This window comes from Micromys minutus, assembly GCF_963924665.1.
Source record: "Micromys minutus genome assembly, chromosome: 31".
Taxonomy (NCBI): domain Eukaryota; kingdom Metazoa; phylum Chordata; class Mammalia; order Rodentia; family Muridae; genus Micromys; species Micromys minutus.
The window spans coordinates 23,609,316-23,635,084 of record NC_137966.1 but is presented as its reverse complement, the minus strand read 5'-3'; the positions used below and the strand labels follow the sequence as shown (position 1 = coordinate 23,635,084).

Below are 25,769 nucleotides of genomic sequence, written 5' to 3'. Positions count from 1 at the left end.
GATATTGGTTTGCATACAGTCTGGGGGTTGAGCCCAAAGGCTCGTGCATGTTAAGCAGCTACTTTTCCTCTGAGCCACATTGTCAAAATTCCTGCATTAATACACTTTCTCCTTTTTAAAAAGTTGGCTTTTATTAAAATTTTTAACCTTTCTTATGTGCATGGGTGTTTTACCTGAATGTATGTCTGTGTACCGTGTGCATGTAGTGCCCAAGGAAGCCAGAAGAATGCATTTGTGCATGTGTGTGTGAGTGTGGTACCTGCAGAGCCCCGAAGGGGTGTCAGATCCCCTGGAGTTACAATTGGCCGAGAGCAACCAGACTTGGGTGCTGAAAACTAAACAAGGTTCCTGCTGAGCTATCCTGCAGCCCTATTACTTTCTTTTTGGTAAGATTGTGTGTGTGTGTGTGTGTGTGTGTGTGTGTGTGTGTGTTTATGCAGTGTGTATGTAATTGCACATATCTCTCTGCATGCATGTGCACATGTATATGCAGATGCTTAAGAACCCAGAAGAGGGCATCAGACCCTCAGCACTGGAGTTACAGGTTTTGGTGAGCTGCCCGGTGAGGTGCTAGGATCTGAATTCTGGTCCTTACAACGGAGCAGATGCTCTTAACCACCAAGCCATCTCTCCAGCCCTTGACTTAGCTTTGTAAAGTTGTCTTCTCCCGTTGCTCTGATGAGGGGATCATGAGGTGTTGGGCTCACGGCTTTGGGCTTATTTACTCCTTAGGTACCTGGTGTCTAGCAGTGTGCCGGGCTCACCTGTCTCTCAGAAGTGATGCACTGTGTGGAAATGAGGGCTGGGGAGATGGCTCAGTTGGTAAAGAGCTCACCATAGAAGCTGAAGGACCTGAGTTTGATTCCTAGAACTCACATAAAAAAAAAAAAAAAAAAGGCTGGTGTTAGGGCAGAGACAGCTGCACCTTCTCCCTCCCTCCTTTTCTTCCTTCCTTTCTTTCTTTTTTTCTTATTTGACAGGGTCTCTCCATGTAGTCCTGGATGTTCTAGGACTCACCGTAGACCAGGCTGGCCTCAGACTCACAGAGAATGCCCTGGCACTGCCACCAGAATGCTGGAACTAAAGGCGTGTGCCACCATGCCTAGACAGCTCATTGTTTTTGAAGAGGACCCGGGTTTGGTTCCCAGTACCATGTGGTGGGTCACAACCACCTGTATCTCCAGTTCCATCCTTTTTGAGCTTCCATGGAAACAGACACACAAACAATGCTCAGGCATACAAACAAATAGGACATCTGTTCACAAAAATATTACTTAATTTTTAAAACAAACAACAACAACAACAACAACAAAACCTTTAAAAGTAAAACTGCTGTAGGAAAAAAAAAACATGGGTGTTCGTTCATAGTCCCTGCTCTAGGGGGACAAAAGGGGGCTTACTGACTACAGTCTGGCCTACTTGGTAAGTTCCAGGTTCAGCAGGAGACCCTGTATCAAAAGACTAGGTAAGGTGAGGTGTGGAGTTTCGTACCTTTTATCCAAGCATTCAATGGGCAGAGTTTGGTGCATCTCTGACTTTCAGGCCAGCCTGGTTCTACAAATGAGTTTCAGGACATTTGGGCTACATAGTGAGACCCTGTCTCAAAAAAGCAACAAGCAGAAAAAAGAGGAAAGAAAGAGAGAAAGAAAGAAAGAAAGAAAGGAAGGAAGGAAGGAAAGGAAGGAAGGAAGGAAGGAAGGAAGAAAGAAAGAAAGAAGAAAGAGAAAAGAAAGAAAGAAAAGAAAAGAAAGAAAGAAAGGAAGGAAGGAAGGAAGGAAGGAAGGAAGGAAAGGAAGGAAGGAAGGAAGGAAGGAAAGAAAGAAAGAAAGAAAGGAAGGAAAGGAAGGAAGGAAGGAAGGAAGAAAGAAAGAAAGAAGAAAGAGAAAAGAAAGAAAGAAAAGAAAAGAAAGAAAGAAAGAAAGAAAGAAAGAAAGAAAGAAAGAAAAAAGAAAAAGACAAGGCAGATGGCACCTGAGATTGTCCTCTGGCCTCTAAGCTTAAACAAACATAGGCAAGAATGGGACACACACACACACACACACACACACACACACACACACACACACACACACACACAATCCATTAGGATGAAAGCATTTGCCCAGCATGTGTAAGGCCCGGGGGCACAACTCCAGAAGGAAACAAACAACTTCCTGTGTGTGCAGAAAAGCAAGTTGATGTTCTGGGGAGGGGCAGGAGGGCTCAGAGCTGCATGGTGGGCCTCCTCTGGGATCTCACTTTTGGTGTGTCCCAGGTCCAGCTACAGCACAAACAGGGCCTGGACCACCTGCACTGGCAGCTAGAGGCCAGCTACGGGGCACAGTGGGCTGAGAGTGGTAACAAGAGATTCCTGCGCATCAGCCAGACCTTCAGGAATGACTCAGGACCAGCACTCCGCAACTACTTCCTGGAGGTGAGCCCAGCACCAGAGCCCAGCCATGACCTAGACAAATGTGGGGTGTGGATCTTCCCCAGTGTCCCTCTGGGCTCTGGCTGCTGTGTCGTATGCAGACATCAGACATGGTGATGCCCTCACCCATCCCCTGATCTATGTCCTCTGTGTGCCTGTTCTGCCAAGGATAGCACCATACCATGCTCAGCCCAGACTTGCTTTAAACTCCTTCATCTGCCTACTTGGAGGTGAAGTGCAGGAGGTGGTGGGCTAGGGCGGACCCGACACCTGTGAGCCCGGGCTGGAGTGGAGAGTTGGGGGCATTCTGGGCTTGGTGTGGTGATTGACGGGCACCTGGGCTATATTCGCCAGCTTGCACTGCAGGTCCCTGAGAGGCAGGTGGACAGCCTCACACAGATGTACCACTTGAGCCTTTGGGAGCCTCATGTCAAAAGCAGCACATACCTGAAGGTGCTAGTTAATGGTCAGCTGCCCTTCATGGTGGGCTTGCACTGGAAGGACACCTCCAGGGCCACCCTGTGGAGATGGGAAGGTGAGTACCAGCTCTGGGGCCTCCTTAACTTATGGCTCCTATTTTTTGATTTCCAGGCATCTGCCTAGATTGCACATTCTACCTGGGACATCTTAGATTTATGTGGTCTCACCCGAGGCAAACCTTTCATGTGTCCTGTGGCACAAAACTACCCTAATGTGTTCTCTTGTCAATCACTGTCTACATCCTAAGTCCCTACCATCATTCTCTCTGTTACCCCCCCACCTCATCTTTTTTTCCTAAACAAACCTTAGGACCTATGTTTGCACTTCTTCCTTCTTGCAAAATACCTTTTCCCACTTTTGAAACATGTGTTTGCTGTAGTTTGTTTCTAAATCAACCTTTTTGGATTAGATTTCATTTTTATTCAAGTAATACAAAGTTTTAATAGAACTTAAGGTATCCATCGGGCATTTCTGAGTCTGTGTTAATGTCCTGGAGCTCACCATTGGATCATGGATGTACTTAAAATGATTTTTTTCAAGACAGTTTTTCTGTTTAGCCTTGGCTGTCCTGGAACTCGCTCTGTAGACCAGGCTGGCCTCGAACTCAGAGATCTGCTTGCCTCAGCCTCCACAGTGCTGGAATTAAAGGTGTGAGCCACCTCTGACAGGCTGCTTTCTTTTCTTTTTCTTTCTTTTCCTTTCTTCCTTCCTTCCTTCCTTCCTTCCTTTCTTTTTCTTTTTTCTTTTCTTTTCTTTTCTTTTTTTTTTTTTATTTTGAGCTGAGGTCTCACATAGCCCAGTCTAGCTTACAACTTCTCAAGTAGCTAGCCGAGGATGACCCTGAATGATCCTCCTGCCTCTGCTTCCTAAGGGCTGGGATTACAGGTGTGCACCACCATGCCCTGGTTTCATGCAGTGCTGGGGATGGAACCCAGACTTTAAATGTGGCTGGCACCCACGTCCAGCACTGCAGTGACCGGGCCCTGGTAGGTCCTGGTAGGACAGGGCCCCTGTCTTAGGCTATATGGGTGGCACCCACGTCCAGCATCACATCTCATGCCAATGGCCTTAATTGGGCCTTTAGTGGCCGTGAAGGGCATCCGGGCAGTGGACCCACAATAATCCTGTCATGTGGTCACCCTGAAGCCGTTAAGTGGTGTGCACCTGGACCGTGGCACCACAATATACCCGTCATTGGCAACTCCACAGCTTATGGCCCTCAGCCACTATTGGGACCTCACCCACTCTGTCACAGAAGTCTCCACAGCCTGCGGTACCAGGGAAGCTCTGTCTCTGCAGCGAGGGTGGAGAACTAAAGACCAGCGAACGTTTCTCTCTGCACCGGCGGACAGGAGGTCTTTGGTGGAGCTTCAGATGTCGAGCCGATGACAGTGGACTTCCACTGGTTTGCTCAAGGCGGAGTCAATCTGTGACTTAACAAAGCTGGTTAATCTGTTAAAAGCCCAGGGGCCAAAAGTAACAGGACACCTACAAGGGGCCCCAAAAGGCTGGGGAGCAGGTGGAGAGCCAGGGGAAGGTAGAAAACCAAATTTGATACGAGGATTTTTTTTTTTTTTTTTTTTTTTGTTCTCTCTCTCTTTTTCTTTTTTCTAAACTATCTTTGACCTTTTGTAGGCTATCTTCAACTAGTCCTGTCTTATCTGCATAAAAACAACACTCTTTCTTAAGAGCGGCACACAATCCGCCTTGTTGGAGAAAGAGGAGGTCTAATCTTTTTTTTATTTTGTAAGACTACCTCTGAGAGGGAGGAAACTGAATCTTTAAGATTTTTAAGACCCAATTGCAGCTCTTGGAGGTCTCTGTCGATCGCTGCACTAAGCTGAGCACACTGTTGTATAGAGGTAACTAAGGAGGCAATTCCTGTCCCAGCACTTGCAGTTCCTAGTTTGAGGAGGACCACCAATGTAACTGCAGTTATAGGCTCTCTCTTCACCCTGGAGGGAAGCATTGTCTCAGCATCAGCATGTCACACCAACCACTCTGGCAGCTTTCCTGCTCTTGCAGCTTCCTGTGGGAAAAACACAAACACACCCTTTTCCCCATATTAATTAGTTCCCTTTATCAGGACCATACCATATGCTAGTATGTGGATCTTTTCATTTCACTTGGGCATAAGTTTGCCCAGTTGTAGAATGCCATAGGCATTCCTTGACATCCAAATTAAAAAAATTTTTTTTTTTAATAAAAAAGTGTATGATTTAAATAAATGGGGATGTAACTCCCCCCTTTTAATTTATGAAAATATTGTTTTAAAGTTTTACAGTATCTATATTATAATATTTTGTTCTTGAGAATTATAAGGAATTTCAATAATATGGGTAATATTAACTTGTCAACAAAGCATCTCAAATGCTTGACTGTAATACCAGTTCCATTATCTGTTATAATCTGATGTGGAGCACCAACCATAGGAAAATAACATAGGCCATGAAAATTATACCTTTAGTTGTTTTTTCTGTTAAAGAAATTGCAACTAGAGAGCTTGAAAAGGTGATAATATTTAAATAAATATTTGCCATAATTGGTTAGAATTAAGTCCTTGAGGGTTAACATAAAAAAACTGAGGACATTTAGGACAAATCTTTATAATCTGACATGTACATTCTCTAGAAATATAAAAATTGTTGTCTCAGGCCATTACTATTTTGATGGTAAAAAGTGAGATTATAATCTATGGTATACAAATTTGTTGTGACATTGCCTTTATTAAGGGATCCTAGCAACCTAGTATCTCTTAAATGTCTAAGCATGGGACAGTATGTTCTCTTAAATTAAGTTGTATTTGTATAAACAATTTTAAAGTTCAAGAATTAGCAGTATCTAAAGATGAAACAATTTCAAGCAATTGCAAACTATAAGCTATATATATATTGGCTATCAGTATATAAATTTAAAGTTTAACTAATTCTTTAACATTTAAAAACAGTGACTACAGCATGTAATCTAATAATCTCTGCTGTAGCAGGGGGAAACTCAAGAGAATGAACATGTGATCCAATTGTATATATTACTTTTTTATAGATGAACCATCTATAAATATAGCAATTGCATTGTCTATGGGCTGCACACGTAAATTTACAGGAAATGAAAGAGCATGCATAGGAAAAAGAATTAACAACTCATCTTTTGGATAATGGTTATCAATTGTCAATTTTGTCTGACAAATTTTTCACATGCAATAGGCCAAATATCAGTATTTAGCAATAACCAATTTAATTGTTTGGAATAAGGAATAAATATTTTAATAGGTTAAGACATTACCTTTTAATATATACATATTAAATAATTTAATTAATATATATATATATATATACCTTTACTATTTTATCATGCAATTTTGTTTTAACACAGCAAAGGTTTTATAATAGGATGCTAAAACTTTAGTTAAAGAGGAAAAAAGATGAATTTACATTAATGATTTCTTTTGTCTTTTGCAAAAAGGACTGCTGTAGGTGTGAGACAAAAATACAGACAGCCAATAATTGATTATAATCTATATAATATCTGCTGTTAACTAATTGGTTTTTTTAAATATTTTTTAAAACTTTTTATTCCTCAGGTAACTGCAGAGGAGACTAGGATTTGGAGACAGGGGTTTGACACCTCCTGTGGTGAGCTTAAGGCGAGGTTTTTAGCCAGCTAACATCTGATGATTTTTGAAAAATCACATTAAACAAGTAAATTAACTTTATAAATCTCTTATGCCACAGTCTGACTAGAAAGTGGTTAGCTAACAAAGCATCTACAACAGTAAACATTGAGGATTTTAAGTTTGAGCTTCCTGCCATTGAGGCAGCAACAAAACAATAAAGACCATCAGTCATTCCCTGAAGCTAAGCTTCTCAAAGACACCCATTGCCTCAAGGGCTCTACAAAACCACAGGTAGACAAGCCAAAAGCAAACCCTTTACAATCATGAAGATGCAAAGGAATAGTATGAAAACAATCTTGAAAATCTATGGTAATTTTTTTGGAATGGCAACTGAAGAGGTAAGTCAGGCTGTAAAAATCACAGCCTCAACCCTTCACAAAGCTGTAGCAATTTTTACCTGTTTGATTTTTACATAATTACAAATATAGGGAGATCCTAGGGGGAATTAGAAGGCTCAATGTGGCCAGCTTGCAATTGCTCCTGCACTAGCTATTGAGTGGTCAAAATTTTTTTCTGAAGCTGATTAACCCATATAGGGACATCACCTTTTAAAATAATTTAATCTGAATGGTGTGCAGGCTTGCCAATTAAAAATATCTTAGATCTGTTTTTCCTTTTCTAGGGGTAATTGTAGTGGGCTCTAATTTAACCCGGATTTTGTTTTCTCAACCCTTGGTTAACTTATTATTATTTGGACTATATAGAAGGACTCTCATTAGAAACAATAAGGCTGAAAATATCTTTGGTGACCTTCTTTATTTTTTTAATGTAAGAGATCACTGCTTTGCTCTGGACTCTGACTTTGTAACCGGGTAACACTAACCGTTTTAGGCCAAGATTTTTTTATTTATTTTTAAGGCTAACTCAGGTATTTTAGCTTTTATAGCTTGCACCCATATAAGCATCTGAAAAAAGCCAAATCTTTTTCTAGTAGGAAGAGCCTGCATCCCCATTTTTACCAAAAGCATCCCAACATTACCAGCTCCAAACACTTTCTCAGACATTTTAATCAGCCCATCAACAAACTCTTGAAAAAGTTTACAAAGCAAAACTTAACCCCTAAACAATCTAGTCTCTCTAAAATCAACACATAGTGCATCAGAGCACATCAGCTTCATGCTACGAAGTTTGGCTGCTAGTTTCCCGCACACAAACACACTACAATGAGGCGATACTGTCTTAAATCTTATCTTATTACAAATAATATAACCCAATTTAGAGGTATTTTAGAAACCTGTTTCCCTGGGTTGGTTTATACCACATGTTGTTGTTTAGAATGACTTTAACCAAGTTACTAGTTTTAAACAAATTTTTTGTTACCAATATTGTAATTTTTTAATCATACCCAGTTACTTATAAGCAAATAATTTACCACCAAGACATGCAGAGCATATTTATACCTTTTAAAACCAGTCAAAAGCAGACATGAAGTAACCACATATCTTATATATTTAAAATAGATAATTTCTTTTTTGCTTTTTTAGCTGTAATTTTAAGAGATGGGAACTTTGTCACTTGTTGAGCTCCACAAACACAGATTTTTCTAGAAGCAATGGAACAGCTCCAAGTGCATAAGCTGCCGGCACCCTTATCTAGGAACAGCCTAAAAATCAGCTTCCAGTAGGTCTTTAACTGAGCTAAACTATTAACTTTAGGTGTAGGGCCTCTAATGCCTGCTTTTTATGTTTAATTTTACCCTTTTAGACATGAGTTAAAACTGAATCAAGAGACGAACACATAACGTTTTCTTTTAAACATGAAACATGAGTAACATTTAAACAAAGAAAACATGAACATAAATTGACACACATGGACGGACAGACAGCTTGGCGCACCAAGAGACAAACACACACAAGAGAAGAGAACTACATGTGTCCAAGGGACGCTGATATTCTTCCTAAGGGACCCAGAACCAGAACTAAACATTTCTCTAGTGAGAAGTAGAAAGCCTGACCTTCAAGCTCCAGCTGAGAACCCTGGAACAGTTTACGATTTTTTTTTGTTTGTTTTGTTTTGTTTTGTCAAGGTGATAAACGAGGGCCAGTTGGAGTGGACTGGCAGGACTAGGGCTGCGTGAGTCTCTGAGCGCAGGCAGGTGGCGGCTGCCCCTCCCCTGGTGGCAGCAGTGGCAGCAGCCTCTTCAAGAGCACTCCCGGTGTTCGGTTTCACTTTTAAGGGAACCACAGAAGCTGCCCCTGAAGGGGATTTTAAAAATTCCTCTACTGCAGAAAGGATTTCAGCAGACCCAGGAGAGTCAGTGAGGACATCGTTAATGAGATTCTAGTAACTAAAAGCTTGTACAGAGACAGTCTCAGGGTCCTGATTTTGCAAACTATTTAATTCTTGTCCCACCTTATTCCATGTTGTGGGGTGTATATCTGGTCCATGGATTACAACCAATGGACAAACTTCTGACACAAACTGAAAAAACTTAGACAAATATTTTTTTCTTAACTCTATCTAACTCCTCTTTCCCTGAAAGATGTCTTGAGGCTACAAATAAGCTGAGCTTCCTTGGACAATGATTGTCTCATTTCTGAATAGACGGAGATGAAAACACTTACCTAGAGAAACTTTCTCTCATGAGCAGTGAGAGGGTCCTCACTATGCGCCACGACCGGCAATTCTGTTTAGGACCCGTGACTCTGTGATATGGTCTCTGTCTGGTGAATGGTCCTTACCCTGGGCCCACATTGGGCGCCACTTGTCCCGTCCCTCAGGACCCAGTTATTCATGGGGTAGAGGGGGACCAAGCCTGAAAGAGAAACAGGCAAAAAAGAGGAGCGAGACCAAGCAGAGACTTGTTAAGGCCTGTTTAATATTTCTCAGGGTCCGTGTTTTAAGCTAGCACAAACAAAGATGTGGAATGAAGGCGTGGTGCACACAGACAAAGATATCTTATCAGTTGTTTGCTAGGACATCCACAGTTAAGGTTTAGTTAGCTCTTGGAACACCCAGGCACAGTCATTTGTGGAACTCCAGAATGCAGCTAATCTTATGCAAATATCAGGGGCCTGGGAAAAGTTCATGCTCTCACTTAGGGGGAAATGGGGGGAGGAGGTCATTGTGTGGGCTCCAGCTCCCAACAATTTTCTTAAAATGTCTTCATGGGATGGAGAGATGGCTCAGAGGTTAAGAGCATTGACTGCTCTTCCAGAGGTTCTGAGTTCAATAGGTTAGACTGGGCTATGTGAGACTTCATCTCAAAAAAAAAAAAAAAAAAAAGCAGCCTGTCAGAGGTGGCTGACACCTTTAATCCCAGCACTCAGGAGGCTGAGGCAGGTGGATCTCTGTGCATTCCAGGACAGCCTGGACTACAAAATGAGTTTCAGGACAGCCAGGGCTACACAGAGAAATGCTGTCTCAAAGAACACACAAAACAAACAATCCTTCATGGAGCCTTTGTCTTGGCCCTTCTACCATTAGGTTAGGGACTCCTATCACTCGCCTGGGTCACAGCCCCTGTGTTTTGTGCCTTTGTAATCTTTTCACACACTCCTTTGTTCAGATGGAGCGCACCCTCCAGTCACTTCCAGGCAGGTGCACGAGTTTCCAATGGCCACTATAACCAATGGTCACTAACAGTGTGGCTTACAAAGCAGAAAGCCCTGAAAATCAAAGAGTCATTGGGACTTGTTCCCCCTGAGACCCTGCAAGCACTTCCTCCCTTCTTCCAGGATCTGGAGGAGGCTAGTTTTTGGTTTGTAGTTGTTTCATGATAATCTCTGTGTTGTCACTGTGTGTGGGGGTTTGTGTGTGTGTGTGTGTGTGTGTGTGTTAATGTGTTACCCATATTTCCTTCTTTCTATAAGTACACTAGTTATGTTGATTTTAAGGGCCGGCCTCCAGGATGGCCCCATCTTAACTAAAAGTTGCCCTGACCCCTTTCTCAACCCAAGGCCATCATCTGATCTCTGCAGGCCATAATAGCTTCATAAACGCAGTTTTGGCTCTCAGACATGAACTCAGTAGATGACAGTGTCCTGCTATAATGTTTACTTGCCTGGCAGACATGGGTACCTTACCTAAGCATTGTAAACCTGTGTCTCACTAGCTAGAATTGAACACACTAATCTCTCAAGAGCCTCCGGGTGAGTTTCAACTGGTGTGAATGCACTATTGTCCGGGTTCCTGTCAAAATTCTCATTTCTTTCATTCCATAAAGTTTCCTCATGCCCCATCGCAAGTATCCCCAGCTTTCCATGGGTGCATGAGATGTCAGGACCTGCCGATCACTCCTTTCCTGCCCCACACAGCAGCCTCTCTTTGCGCTCTTGCAGGAACCTTGAACTTGGACAGTCCATGGCTCACAGTATCTGCAGCTCACAGGCTCTACTGGCCACACTGGGCCATGTTCCAGGCTGTGTCAGAGCTGACGCTGGCCAAAGCCTGGACCCTCAAGGATCTGGTAGTCAGCATGACCTGCAGGAGCCAGGACCATGATAAAGAAGTCCAGGTCCAGGTATACACTGAAGCCACCACATACCTTAAGGTAAGTAGTGCAGGTTGTATTCTGCCATCTCATGTGCATGCCTGCATGTGTGCATGTCTCTAGTTGTGCATATGCCTGTGTGTGCACAGGTTGTTGCTATGTTTGTCCTGGCTTGATTTTTGTCAGCTTGACAGGAACCTAATTGAGATATTGCCTCTATCAGTTTGCAGTAGGTGAGTCTAGTGCATTTTGTGATTAGTGATTGGTGGTGGAGGTTCCAGCCCATGGTATGTGATGCCAACCTGGGCAGGCAGTCCTGAGTGCTGTAAGAATGCAGGCTGAGCAAGCCATGGAGAGCAAGCCAGTAAGCAACATCCTTTCATTGCTCCTGCTCCAGTTCCTGCCCCAACTTCGCTCAGTGCTGGCATGTGCCCTAAGACTTGTAAGATAAAACAAACCTTTTGCTTCCCAAATTGCTTTCGGTCATGGTATTTTATCATAGCAATAGAGACCCTAAGATGGTGTTTATGCATCTTCATGTATGTGCTGTGTGTGTGCATATGTGCCTATCAGCGCATATACATGGACTTGTGTGTTTGTGTTTGTAAAACAAGGGTCCCTATAACCTACACAAGCCATGTGTCCCTGCCATCGCTGCTCCTGTTGTCAGTGAGCACAGGAGCTGTGTTCCCTGCCCTTGACACTTCCTACACACTGGGGAAAACTGAGGTCTGAGGCTGATACCGTTCCCCAGACACAGGGACTGGACTCAGCCAGTGTTATCAGAACTGTCACCAAGAGAATCTAAAAGACTCTAAGAAGAGAATAGAGCCCTGTGTACTTGTTCAACAGCATCCCGGGGGAGAGACTCTGAAGGTGGTCAGACTGTCCTCAAAATGCTTTGAGGGTACAGCTGGCGTTAACTGACTTCTGAGGACTGTTCTCTGACCATGCCGTGAGCAGAAGCATGGCAGGCTAAGGACAGGCACTGTCACCAGGCTGTGCTCCAGAGATCCTGCTCCAAGCCCCATCTCTTCCGGAGCAATGCAGGACCACGGGAAGTCCAGCCTAGCTCATCCTTGGGGACAGCAGAGTCCTTGTAGGTAGCGTTGGCTAGCATGGCTACGGTGAGTTATTCCTGATGGTCTCAGGTGATGTGAGGAGGGTGTCACACAACCAGGGCAGGAGTGCGAGAAGGTGGCAGTAACGGGCTTCTAGGGGCCACCAGCTGGTGGAGAACTTAGATGAGGTTCCAGAGAGGCAGACCGGCAGTGCATGGGTTGTAAGGGGTGGGAGATAAATTACACTGTAGTTTCCGGCTGAGCAGCTTGTTCCAGAAGCCAAGAGGGGGAGCTGGTAAAGGGACACGTGGAAGAAAGCTTGCCCCATAACAGGGTTCTGGCATTTGGCTGGAAGGCCAGCAATGGCCATACCCAATTTGGCCTTGAGAGAGTATGTGACAGGAAACATGGCCCTAGCGTAGTGGGCACCAGGTGAAGCTTGGGCTGAGGAGAGCCATGGTCAACTCTGATACAAGCAACAGTGACACCCAGCTCTTCCTATGCTCTGGAGACCACAGGGTGACACAGGAAGTGGAGGTTACTTGCCAGATTGTGCCCCTTGGACTGCAGAGATGGTGTCTGTTAAGAATGCTGTCCCATCGAGATCATAGCCCCATCCTAAGTCAGAGAGGGTGGAGGTGGGAGGAAGGTGTATCTGCCTGGCTCAGGGTTAGGACAATAGAAAGGCGTTTTCTTTAGGGTCCTCTAAGGATCGAGTAACCCACCTCTATAGATTGTCCTGTAGCTTGTATTTTGATGTTAATTTCACTTCTCCAAGAAGGGCTGCCTGCCCATTTTAATTAGTAAAATATAGGTGAGACTTGGTGATTGGGCAGGGTAAGGGAGGTGGAGAGAGGGTCAGAGGTCAGGGGAGGACCGAAAAAGAAGCTCCAAGGTGGACATTGGGAAGGCTGAATTAGATCCCGGTGGGCTTGACTGATGCTAGGTAGCTAAAAACATTTTAAGGATTTTATAGATCTAATATCTCATATAGAAGGGCAGTTTGTATCTTTGTCTATTTGATGTAATTGTATTGTGTAGAGAGTTTGTGTATTGAGAGTTTGATATATAAACCTGTATGAAAAGCTATCGGGCCTTAGAGTTGTGTTTGTGTGGGATTTGGGGTAAAGAAACACCCCAGGACAGAGGCAGTAGGGCAGGCGGAGTAAACCGCCAGGGAAGGGAGTCATGAGGACAGAGTGAGACCATGGGGACAGCTCGAACTGAGCGACAGAGTCTGTGTGCTGGCTGTACTAGACCACGGAGCTGATAAAGAGACAAGCCTTCCCATTTTTAATATTTACTGCAGCACACCTCCACCCAGTGGCCTTCCAGGAACGGTCTTACCTGGAGGAGTTTTGGAGGGGAAAAAAAAGGTCATCAAGCAGAAAGGAGAATAGAGGCTAATAACAGCAGGGAATACATACTTCAAAGGCTCTGCTCATTCACCTGGCTTCCTTGCAGGCTTCCATGGTGACAACCTCGCTGCCAGGCCTGTTCCACAGCAGGAGTGAGCTGCAGTCAGCCTGGAGTGCAGCTCTGCTGAGCGAGGTCCACATGGAGAACACCCAGAACAGGAAGGTCCTGCACTGCTGGCTAAAGAGTCTCCTGCAGGAAGTGAATTTCACAGCAGCCTACAAGCACACAAAGAGAGTGAGCACTAGGTGGCCCTTGGGAGACTCTGGACCCCTCACTTGGGTCCCCCCTTCAGTCCCTACTTGACCTGTGACCTTGAGCCTCTTTGAGCCTCAGTATCTGTCTAGACACCAGGCATGTTTGTGCAGACCCTGGGGTCAGGGAAGTGGGGAGCCCAGCTTCCGTGACATAGAAGTTTCCGACGCTGGTGGGAGGGAGAGGTGCCTTGGAGATAGAGGTCTGGTGCTTGGCTCCTAGGACCTTGGCTGGCCAGGGGTTGCAGCCATTCCCTCAGTCAAGCTCAGGGGGCAGGCGGTGGGAAGCAGCCCTTGTCCCTCCGTGGTAAAGGTCAGTGAGTTTCCCCCATCAATGGGTCCTCTTCTTCGCTCTGCTTTTATCACAGCCGCAGAAGACCTATGTACTGCTGACAATCCTGGGGACTGGTGTCCTGGGCCAGCCTCGAGGCCTGCAGCTGGAGGGAGAGCTGGAGCAGCTGCAGCGAGGGGAGACATTATACCGGAAGCGGGGGACATTGGTCCTCAGGTGTGTACCCTTGCCCCTGGGCCACCACCCCTAGAGAGCCCTCACATGTCCATTTCTCAAGTATACATGATCCCCTAGGTCCCAAAGGGACCCTGCTACAACTCAAAAAGATCACATGGTGACAAGCCACCTGCCCTGACGCTCCTCCCAGCGGCTCACAGAAGTGGGAGTGGGAGTCTGCAGCTGCTGAGCTGCTCACAGGCATCTTAGTGCTTTGCTGTAGAATGGCTGGTGGAAAGCTGTTCGGGGTGAAGGTTTGGCTCAGCAGATGGTGTCTGGCTGGTATGCACTGGGTTCTACGTTCAGTCCCCAGCGTCTTAAACCAGGTGTGCTGGCACACACCTGTAACCCCGTCCTCTTGAGGCAGGAGAATCAGAGCGTTCAAGACCCAGGTTCTGCCGCTCTGTGCCCCCCCACCCCCCGTCAGAACTGTGATGTAAGAGCTGTAAAGCCAGGCACTGGCAGGGATCTCATCCGGTGTCAGTCAGTGTGGACTGGCCACGTGCTGTGTGCCTAGCCCTGATCTAGGCTCAAGGAAAGTGACAGAGACCGAAAAGAAGGGGACTCCTGTCCTCAGTATGCACGTACACACAGGTTATCTCAACTGACCAAGCCCTGCTGGAAAGGACAATGACCCCATTGTAAAAGTGGGGAAACTGAGGCATAGGACATTAGGTCCTGGATTTCAGCTACATGGTCCTGGGTTTAGTGCTAACTGGTGATCTTGTGGGGGAAGTAAGACAACAGATGGTGTTGGTTGGCAGACAGTACGTGTATGTTTGCTAAGGCAAGGTTACAGTGTGTAGCTCAGGTTGGCCCAGGTTGGCCTAGAATTCATGATCCTCCTATCTCTGCCTCTCAAATGCCAGGATTGCAGGCATGTACCACTATGTTAGGCTTTCTATTTCCTAGTCTTTTTCCATGTGGTTGGTGTGTGTTCACATGTGTGTGGGAGCACATGCACGTGGAGGCCCCAGGAATCATCCTCAAGTGTTTTCACCTTGTTCTATGAGGCAAAGTCCCTCAGTGAAATCCAGATTCCACCTACCCCTTCCAAAGCTGGACCAGAAATGAGTCACCATATCCACCTGGTATTTCTGTGGCAAGAGCTTTAACCACTGCATCATCTCCCTGGCCCCATGTCAGACTTTGATTGGCAGCTCTTAGAGGACAGGGCTGCTTCGTGCCCTCTGTCACACTCTCTGTGATGTTAGGACAACCTCTGTCTGTGTGGAGGACACAGCTATTTTCTGATCTTGCTAGCTGCCTTTAATGTCTGTATGCTGTCCTTTCTTCACACACAGGCACCCCTGGCACCTCCTGGTCCCGAAGAGCCTCCTCTTACAGGGGACCTTTATGGTGGACAAACAGAGCCAGCGTCACTCCTTGCAGATCAAGGCTATCCTGAATGGCCAGGAGGAGATGCTACACACTGTGGTGCTGGGCTGCCAGGCTGGACACTTCTGTGTGAGTGGGCTGTCGGGAAGGTGGCCTCTGGGAGCAGGGCACCCACTCCACCTCTGCACATGGGTATCTTTTCCAGGTCTGCACAGGCTTAACCCACCCCTACGACCATAAGGCCATTCCCCGGAGCCTGGAGGGGTGCCTGGTGGCTTGGAATCCTCAAAATGTAAGTGACTTTCCCACGCCAATTGTCCTGCCTCAGTTTTGTCACCTCTGACTCCGACTAGCATGATGTGTCTCTGCCTGGATCCTCACTCTGTCCCCTGCCACAGTCTGCTTGGCAGCCACAGGGAACTTTACAAGATGCTAGCATGGTTTGTTGCTGTCCTGCTCCAGACGCTTACCTTGGGATGGCTAGCCCAGTTCTGCTGCCAAGCTGCCTCATCCAGGCCGTCTACTGCCTTGCCTATTCAGTCCAGCTCTGAGCATCTCTGTGACGTGCTCACTTATGTTTGCATGATTACCCTGCCAGTCTTGGCTGCTCTGCTGGCTGTAATGCTCCCAGGGGCTCCCCAGGGGTCATGTTGTCTCCAGTCTCAAGGGATGTGATGTGTAATAATTGCTTAAGGGTCGTTGTAATTCAGTCTGCGTATTTACAGCTCGCTAGTCTACAGAGATAACAGTATGTCTTTCAGGCCTGTGACTTCGTGGTCTCTGACATAGTGACTTCACGCTCTTTTTTCAGTGTGCAAGTTTAGAAGTAATTGGTTAGTGAGTATGTGCAACTATATCTCAGTAAAATGTTATGGGACTGGAGGAATGGCTCAGCAGTTGGTGTTCATTCAGAGGACCCCAGTTCAATTCCCAGCACCACCCACAACCACCCTTAACTCCAGCTCGAGGCATCTGATGGCCTCTTCCAGCCTCCACAGGCACCTGCACTTGTACACAGAGACACGTGATTAAAAATACAAATAGCAGGCGGTGGAGTCAGGAGGACCTCTGGGAGTGTGTGGCTCACCTAGTCAAATTCCAGACCAGCCAGAACAAATCAGGCTGCACTGGACAGTGGGCTAGAACCTGTGGCCTTTGATTTGCAAAGTCTTGGCACATACACCCTAGACTCACATTGCCCATGTCCCTGGGCCCCAGCTCCCTTTCCTGTGGAGTGGGCAGTGTGTCTGTTTCTCCACAGTGACCTCTCCTAAGCACAGGACACATGCTTAGACTCGTTAGACTCTTTTCCTGACCCTCTCAGGAAGGGATCATCACAATCTCCAATTGTGTACCTACTGTGTGCACAAGGCATAAAACAGTGGTTCTCCTGAGTAAGATAACCCAGTCACAAAAGAACAGACATAATATGCAGTCACTGATAATTGGTTACTAGCCCCAGAAAGATCTGAATACCCAAGAAACAACTCACAGACCATATGAAGCTCAAAAAAAAGAAAGACCAAAAGGTGGAATCCTCAGTCCTTCTTAGAAAAAAAAAAACACACACACACACACAATAAGTGTATAGTACCCTCTTAGAGTGGGGTACACCTAGACCTTAAATCATTGATAACTCAAGGCTATAATAATATAGCCTTGTAGCAAGCAATTCTTGGTATTTAAAAATCATTATGTTTAATCTATACACACCAAAAATTTTTTGACTATTTCCAGGTTATGTTTTGTTTTACATGTACTTTATGCTCATTGTAACTAGTAAGATTTCAATGCATGCTATCAAACCTTTTAAAAAAATCAAGTACTGACAAAAATATATTCATATAGTTTTGTGCCAAAATGCCTTTAAAAATCTGTACATGTATCTCTATTTTTTTAAATACAGTTGTAAAAAAGAAATGTTCTTATCTAAGAGATACATGGGTTAACATATGTTCAACATGAAAGAGGTCATGTTCTGTACTAGATATGCTGAGGCTGATATGTCGGTTGGGACGTGGAGAAGTAATATGGGTGGGAAATGTGGGAAAGAACTCAGAATGTGATCGTTACCTAAAGTGGTAGTTTAAAAGCATGAGCCGGGACCTAGAGAAATGCCTCAGTGGTTAAGGACATGTACTCTTGCAGAAGGTCACAGTGCCAGTACCAGGTGGCTAACAACAGCTTGTGACTCGCTCCAGAAGGATTCAACACCTCTGACTTCCATGGACACTTGTACTAATGTGTAAATACCCACACATATATAAAAATTAAAATAATAAAAAAATTAAACCCTTAAAACCTTAAAAAAAAAATAGTGGTTCTCTCCTCTGGGAAGGAAGATGAAGCCAAGCAGGCAGTGGGAGCTGAGCACTCCATCCCAGGGCTTCCTTTTCCATCATCCCAGGGGCTGACAGGACGTCCTCCACACGCTGGCCAGTAATGTCCTAGGCATGTCCAAGGGGAAAGAGGACAGAAAGCCAAGCCAGACACCTGCATAAGTGGCTCCAGTGGCTTTTATGGCTTCCGCAGCCAGAGATTGCTGAGTGACGCCCCAGGGTCAAACACAGCCACACGTGTGCTTTTATGGCCTTCTCTGAGAACTAGAAGAATTTAGACAAATCCTGGCTTCCTGCTGTTTATAAGAAAAGGAAAATCAGAAGGTCTGGCCCCTGCTTGGTCTCAAATCCCAGCTGAGAACATCTGGCCAGGAGCAGGGGCTGGAGAGGTCTTCATTTACGGTCATTATGATCTCTTCTCTGCCCAGAGCTGTGCCTTGGCCAGGAGGCGACTCTGGCAGAGCCATTGCCTGGGCACAATGAACAGAAGGCTTTGTCACAGACATTTTCCTCCCTAGCTGCTTTCTTGCCCCGAGTCCAAGAACCCATGTTTGCTTGTACCATAGCGTCAACCCTCAGGGTTCTCCATTAGCACAGACAGAAAACCAACCAGCAATGGTGGCAGCTGTCTTCCAGCTGTCCAGTGAATAACTGATTTTGTGTTTCCTCTTGTTGGGTTGCATATTGCCCCAAATGTGGCAACTTAAAACAGGTGTCTTTCAGTCCCTGAGCTCAGAACTGCAAAGGAATCTCCCTGGATTAAACCGTGGTCCAGCACCACTGAGTTCTTGCAGAGATGCTCTGGGAAGAAGCCCTTCTTGCCCCGTTCTGCTGCTTCTCAAGGGCATCTGTGCTGCTTGGCTGAGGGCACTGGTTCTCTCCTGCTGGAAGGCCCAGCATGCACCTGGCTTCACTTCCTCCTCCATGAATGCTGGAGACCAGGCTACACTTTGGACAGCCATCTCTGGGCCACATGCTTTTGATGTCTAGAATCTGCCACGGCTTCTGTTGCATGTCACTTGATGGTGACCTCTCTTTGCACACCTCTGGTTCTTTGCACACCTCAGGCTAAGAACAGTGAGCTCAACGCTACGGTAAAAGTCAACCAGGAAGTCGTTCTTCATCTGAAGGGTTTATACCAGGGCAGCTCTCAGGATGGAGGGACCCTGCGCAGCGTGACTCTAGATGCCACCCATTCCAACCAGGTAAGTGTCCCCAGGCTAGGCAAACGTTAGCTAGTGTCTGCCAAGGGAGCCTGAGAGTATGTTATGGGGGTGCACACTGGGGGGGTGAGGCAGGAAGATCGGTGTTACAAGGTCATCATTAACTGCAGCCTGAGGCTGTTTAGTCTGACTGTGTTTTCCTCTTAAACATTAAACACTTCAGTTTAATCATGAATACGCTTGTGACCCCTGTGCATGTGTAGAGGTCAGAGAACAACTTGAAGGTGTCAGCTTTCTCCTTCCACAGTGTGGACTCCGGGATAGAGCTCAGCTCATATGCTGGGGTAGCTGAGCGGGGTCACCTTCAGGTACAAAGGGGGTGATTCCTCCTGGCTGTTTCCCCAGACCCTCCACTTGAATGGTGGCTTTGACCTCACACAGCGTCGACAAGGAACATTTGACTTCACTGCAGGTGCACAAGCTGCTGTCAACCACAATGCCACATCCCAGGTCAGAGGAGGGACTTTGTCCCTTGTGAAGGGAAAGAGTCTTAGGGCTGTGGCTCAGGTAGTAGCATTAAAGCCCCAGGATCCATTCCCAGCACAGCATAAACATGGAGCCTGTAATTTCCCACACACCCAGACTACAGCGCAGAACAACCCTGGTCCACACACCCACACTACAGCCCAGAGCAACTCTGGTCCACACACCCACCCACACAACCCCAGAGTAGCCTTGGTTAGAACTCATAGGAAATCCCACCTGGCTGTAAGGAAGGCTGGGAAATGTAGTTTAGCTTTGTGTCTTGGAGGAAAACCATGAATGCCCTAGAATAGCCACTGTGGATGTATTTCTGCATTCATTCATTCCCATGAGCACACCGTGTGTCTACCTCATTCCAACCTCTGCTGGGTGATAGATGACTTGGGTGATTTAGACTGTCTCCATCTCCAAGAAGCTCTGAAGCCAGTGGGTGCCCAGCTTACTCCTCATTCAAGTTCAGTTCCTAGTCCTATGTTCACGAGTTGTGTGATCTTAGGTAAATCACTTAACGCCTCTGAGCCTCAGTTTTGCCAGCTGGGAAATGGGGTTGGTAACACTCACCTAGCAGAACAGTGACAGTCTGGGGGCTGATGGTCAGGGTCCAACAGGAGGCAGCTGCAACAGCTGGGGAGCTAAGGTTACCCCAACACCAGCTCTCCACCCCCTTACTGAGGATGATAGAAGCTCATCCCTCTCCTCCCTCCCATACCCCAATAGGTCTTGGTCCAACTGAACAAATCAAGCTCCCACCTCGAATTTTCTTTGCAACTCCAACCTCCCGAGGGCCTTGCCTTCCTGCCCAGCTTACAGGTATGGGCATTGCTCTGGAGATGACTTTGAACTGCCTGCCAGGTCTCTCCTCAGCACTAGCTCTCAGGAAGGTGGGAGGGGGAGCAGATGGAGGGAGGTCTTAGAGCTGTGGTGTTGGCCTCTGCAAAGGAAAATCCATGGTTCATTCCTCAAATGCACTCACTCAGGGTGCATTTGGCCCTTGGCATTCTTTCCTCCTGCTCTGCTGACCTCGTCCTTTTTTGGCTTCAGCCAACTTCTCACAGGCCGCCAACTACCAGCTCTGTGTTCCTGAGCTTCTAGGAGCAGCCCCAGCAGGATCAGGGCCAGAGAGCAGGGTGCCTTCCATCACCACCTGGACCAAGCATTCTTAAACTCCAGGGATGAAGGCTTGTGTCTTTCCCTTAGTGATGATGAGAATTTAATTTTCCTCCCAACCTTGTCCTGTGTTTGTGTCTAGGGAGGCCAGAGGGCTTTGGAAAGGACTTTTTGGACATAGGAGTATTTGGCCCAGTGTGGGGTAGAAACACTGTCAAATTTCACTCTAAATTACAACAAAGGGATCCACAAAGATTTCTAGATGCAGAAACTGCACAAATTTAAAGTATAAATTTAAGCCAGTTGGTGGTGGTACATCACTTTAATCCCAGCACTCAGGAGACACAGGCAGACGGATCTCCAGGACAGCCAGCCAGGACTATACTGAGAACCCTGCCTCAGAGAGAGGGAGAGGGAGGGGACGGGAGAAGGGAAGGGGGAGGGGGAGGGAGATGGAGATGGGGGGGGATAAAATAAAATATAAACTCAAATGTGGCTCCCAGTACTGCTGCCCAACACCTTCATGGCCTTGGGCTCAGCACTTCACCTGTTCTGCCTCAGCTGGGTGCTGAGCTTAAGAACCAAGTTTTACCCATGTGGTGCCATGCAGACAGGCTGGGACTATACAGCCTGCGGGACCCCTGGGGAGTAGGGAGCGGTTGGAAGAGACTGAGGTGTGTTCTGGAAGCTCTTGGCCACAGCTACACATGGGAGCTCAGGTCCTGCTTCCTCTTCACTTTTTTGAGTCCAGGTCTCCCTTTATAGCCCAGGGCTCTTTGAACTCACGATCCTCCTCCCTCAGTCTCCTGAGTGCCAGGATACCAGAATGTGCAGTCGAGGATCAGCAAGGACTTGAATCCTGTCAGGAGCTGAGCTTGGGGACATTGACCTGGGCTGGAGTGGCTCTCAGAGTGAGGTCATCTTCACCTCAGCCTCCAGTGACCCTTCATCCTTCCAGCTTCCTGTTCCCCCCACCTCTCTGCAGGTGCGGGCTGCCACAAGACACCACGAGGAACACAAAGAGGACATGTTGCTGTCTGTGCATGTGTCTGGTCACGAGATGCTTCTGCTAGAGGTAGACACGAACAAGCAAATTAGAAAGAGCCACAGGGGCTGGGACATGAGGCTCTCCCTCCACCAGGCTGTCTTCAGAAGCCCCAGAGCCCTTCAGCTACAGCTGTCCTCCAAGGTCACCCCAGCAAGGTAACTGTCCCCACAAGCCTTGAAAAAACCTTCAAAAGGACCTCCAGAGACCAAGGCTAGTGTCCTGCCTAGGTGAAGCCATCCTGCAGGCCCCAGTATCCTTGAGACCACCTGATCGGCCCTGCTATAATATCCTTGATGGCAAGGCATTGAGAGGACAGGGTTATCTTCTCACACATTCACTCATGTGCCAGGAAACTGAGGCAGGAGGATTGTGGATTTGCATCCAGGCAGGACCACAAAGAACCTATCTCAAATGACCTCTTTCCCCAAAGAACAAAACAAGTTACCACATAGTCACAGAGACTGCCTGGTTCCTGTCTCTCTCCTCTCTGACCATTAGCTAAAACCATCAGGATGTCATGCTGTTGAAAACCTGGGGCTGGGGCTGGGGCTGGGGCTGGGGCTGGGGCTGGGGCTGGGGCTGGGGCAGACACAGGATCGTTATCCTTCTGGCTCCCAGGATTCCCATCCACCAGCTGCTCAGCCATTTGCTTATACATCCTTATCCGCATCTATAAAGGCAGATTATTGTTGTTGTTATTGATATTATTATTAATTTGAAACAGGGTCTCACTGTATATCCCTGGCTGTTCTGGAACTCACTGTGTAGACCAGGCTACCCTCAAACTCACTTCGGTCCGTCTACTTCTGCCTCCCAAATGCTGTGATTTAAGGTGTAGTAACCGTGCTGATTTGAGACATGAGCACACACATCTGTCATCTGTCACTTTGACAAAAACCTGTTCTAGGTCAGGAGCTGGTGGGAGCTCAGTGGAGGGCGAATGGTGAGTTCTCAAGCTTCGAGGCCTTACAGTGACAGAGTCAGGCTGAGGACAGGGCAGCGGAGGCTACTGAGAAATGCAGGGAAGCGTTATGTATCAGTGAGACGTGACTGTAAACGCAATGGCAGGAAACCTGTAGCCCAGCAGTCTTGTTCGAGGTTAATAAATAAAACATGAGGGGCGAAGGAAGAGGAGCTGCACACGGGTGATCTGCACTCACGGCGATGCGGTAGGAACACGCGTGCCAAAGGACTTTGTGTGCTTCCTAGTGTCACACTGGAGGCTGGCTCTGAGCTTTCAGGCACCAGAGAGAAACCAAGCAATGATGGTATTTGTGCTGGCGCACACGCCGTAAAGAAGCACACAGTCCACAGAGCTGTGTACCTGCACCCTGGGGAGAACGTAGCTCACTCCGTCCATATGCAAAGGCATACATCAGAAGCTGGTGAGGGGCCAGGATCCAGCCCATAATAGTCCCAAGTTCACTTGGCTGTAATCCACCCCACAGAGCGGGCGCTCTGAACACAGCAGAAACATGAATGAGTTCCAGGCCTATTGCTGCCTCAGTTTCCTCACCAGGATGCCAGGGAACTATGACATGGTTTGTCTCACGGGGCACCTGTGAGGAGTCTGATCAGACAGCCCTGACACGGTAGAGCAAAGGGACTGTTCGACTGCAAACTCTGCACAGTCAGGTCCAACCCACCTTCCGCCAGATGCACCCTATCGCCCACTCTGTCGATCAAAACCCACATCCCAAGCCTGCGTGTTTGTCTCTTGCAAAGGAGTGTGTGGAGACGGGTCCCACGAGGGTTCGTATTTCTGTCTGATTCTTCACTGGACAGGAGAGAAAGAAGGTCGGAGAGGTTATATCTCATCAGAGGCCACACAGTTAAAGTGGTGCCCCCTTTTTTAAGATCCAGGCTTGCCTGACTCCAAAGCCTGTGATGTGGGTGCCCCACTTCTCTTCTCCTTGTATGTGGAGCCCAGGTAGAGCAATCCTGTAATGATTTTTCATGGGGGCTTCCAGGAACAGGGCCTTCTTGGGGTTCAGCCCAGAGGCTGTCCATTCACCTTCTCTGCGTTTCTTACTTTTCCTACTCCTGGAACAACAGTTGGGAGAAGCAGCTTAGGGGGTGGTTATTTGGGTTTACACTGGCTCACTACTTGAGGGTATAGTGAATCACCTTTGGAGCAGCCCAAAGGTAAGGCGAGAGTGTGAAGCTGCTCACTTACACCTGGATGGATGAGCCCCAGAGAGCAGACAGAAAGTGGGGTAAGGCCATAAACTTTAAGGCCCACCACCCCTAAATGACCCACTTTCTTCACCAAGGTTCCACCTTCCAAGGGTTCCACAGCCCTTCCTAAACAGCGCCGCCTGCTGGCGACCACATGCTCAGACATGTGAGCCTGCAGGAGACTGTGACAGGCCCCCATTACTTTCCTTCTAGGGTACAGCTGGTTTCCAGGATGATGCTGGACCAGGACTCAGCTCAGCTGCTCCTCAAGACATCTGAGGAGAGACAAGGAGGCCGGGTCCTGAGGCTGTGGACCCTTGTCCAGCACTCAGTAGCTGGATGGACAAACGTACCTCAGGCCCTGAGCCTCAGGGGTGTGCTAAAGCAGAAGCCGACGTTCAGAGAAGGTGAGAGTTAAGCAACACTATCAGCTGGGGTTCTCTCGGGAACAGAACCTATAGAAAGGACAGTTTCACACTGGCTTACAGACTGTGGTCCAGCTAGTCCAACAATGGCTGTCTACCAACAGAAGGTCCAAAAATACAGTTGTTGTTCCACGGGACTGGATGTCTCTGCTGGTCTTCAGTGTGTGACAGAATCCTAAGTAAACTCTAGTGTCAGTGACAGATGGACTTGCCACCTAGAGTGGGGACAATCAGGCGAAGAGCAAGCTCCTCTTTCTTCCATGTCCCAGTCTAGATGGGCAGCAGGCTGTGTGGCCCAGATCAAAGGTGGTCTTCCTACCTCACATGACTTCATTGAGAAAATACCTCACAGCTGTGCCTAGCCCCTTGGGGTTTTTAGTTAACTCAAGGTGTAGTCGACTGACAACCTAGAACAGCCATCCCAGCGCCCAGGGTAGATTGACTCCTAACAGAACTGCAGAGGCTTCTTTATGCAGAGCAGAGCTTGTTAAAGCCTCTAATATCCAAATGAATACACTGTCTACCTCTAAAGGAGGGCACCAGGGCACAGAGCTTCTCAGGGTACTGTTTGGAAGGGATGAGGACTACTTACCAGGGCCAGAGAGATGGCCCAGCCAGTCAAGCCGTGTTTGTGGCCCAGCCCAACGGAGGGTCACACAATGGGACGCAAGACCTGACTCCTGCAAATTGTCCTCTGATCCCTACATCTGTGCTGTGACATGTACCCACCCCAACCTTATTTTATTTTTGTTTTGGTTTTTTAGAGATAGGGTTTCTCTGTGTAGCCCAGGCTGTCCTCACTCTGTACAGCAGGCTAGCCTCAAACTCAGAGATCCACCTGCCTCTGTCTTCCAAGTGCTGAGATTAAAGGTGTGTGCTATCACTCCCCAGCTTAATATGGAAATTTTTGTTTTAGTTTTAAATAAACTAATAAAAATGCATGCCTTCAGTCCCCCTAGTATTCGAATCACTTGGATTAAGTCTTCTTCTGTGGGCGCTGAGGTTTTGAACTCAGGTCTTCATATTTGTGTGGCCAGTGTTTTTGCCAACCCAGTGCCCTGTCTACCCACTACCCTTGCCCTACCCACTTCAAGTGTCCCCCATATCGCACTGGGACCAAGCTTCTGGCTCATGAGCCTTGGGGCAAGGGAGAAGAAGTGCGTGCAAGCCAAAGCAAAAATCCAGCAGCACTAGGCTTGTTCTGGCCACACCCAATCATTTAGTGCTCGGAAGCCTGAGGCAACATGATCTTGACCAAGGCTAGCCTAGGCTACATAATGCCACCTGTCTCAGAAACAAGCTAAACCAAAAGCTTTGTTCTGGCCCTTTATCTTTTTCTTTTCTTCCTTCATTTCTTCTTCTTCTTCTTTTTGAAGTCTTTTAATTTAAAGATT

General features: G+C 47.1%; 1 protein-coding gene across 1 annotated transcript in view; it reads left to right on the top strand.

Moving 5' to 3' along the window:
• LOC308440451 (uncharacterized protein) overlaps nucleotides 1-25,769 on the top strand; it is a gene marked incomplete at its 5' end in the record, with an annotated part of 109,286 nt that overhangs the window by 51,083 nt on the left and 32,434 nt on the right. The window contains 11 exons of the mRNA XM_080942559.1: nucleotides 2,255-2,413; nucleotides 2,777-2,945; nucleotides 10,844-11,055; nucleotides 13,521-13,709; nucleotides 14,095-14,234; nucleotides 15,539-15,701; nucleotides 15,778-15,864; nucleotides 18,979-19,116; nucleotides 19,480-19,584; nucleotides 21,710-21,927; nucleotides 24,164-24,357. Coding sequence (XP_080798685.1) covers nucleotides 2,255-2,413; nucleotides 2,777-2,945; nucleotides 10,844-11,055; nucleotides 13,521-13,709; nucleotides 14,095-14,234; nucleotides 15,539-15,701; nucleotides 15,778-15,864; nucleotides 18,979-19,116; nucleotides 19,480-19,584; nucleotides 21,710-21,927; nucleotides 24,164-24,357 — 1,774 coding nt within the window. The remainder of the gene's footprint in view (nucleotides 1-2,254; nucleotides 2,414-2,776; nucleotides 2,946-10,843; nucleotides 11,056-13,520; nucleotides 13,710-14,094; nucleotides 14,235-15,538; nucleotides 15,702-15,777; nucleotides 15,865-18,978; nucleotides 19,117-19,479; nucleotides 19,585-21,709; nucleotides 21,928-24,163; nucleotides 24,358-25,769) is intronic.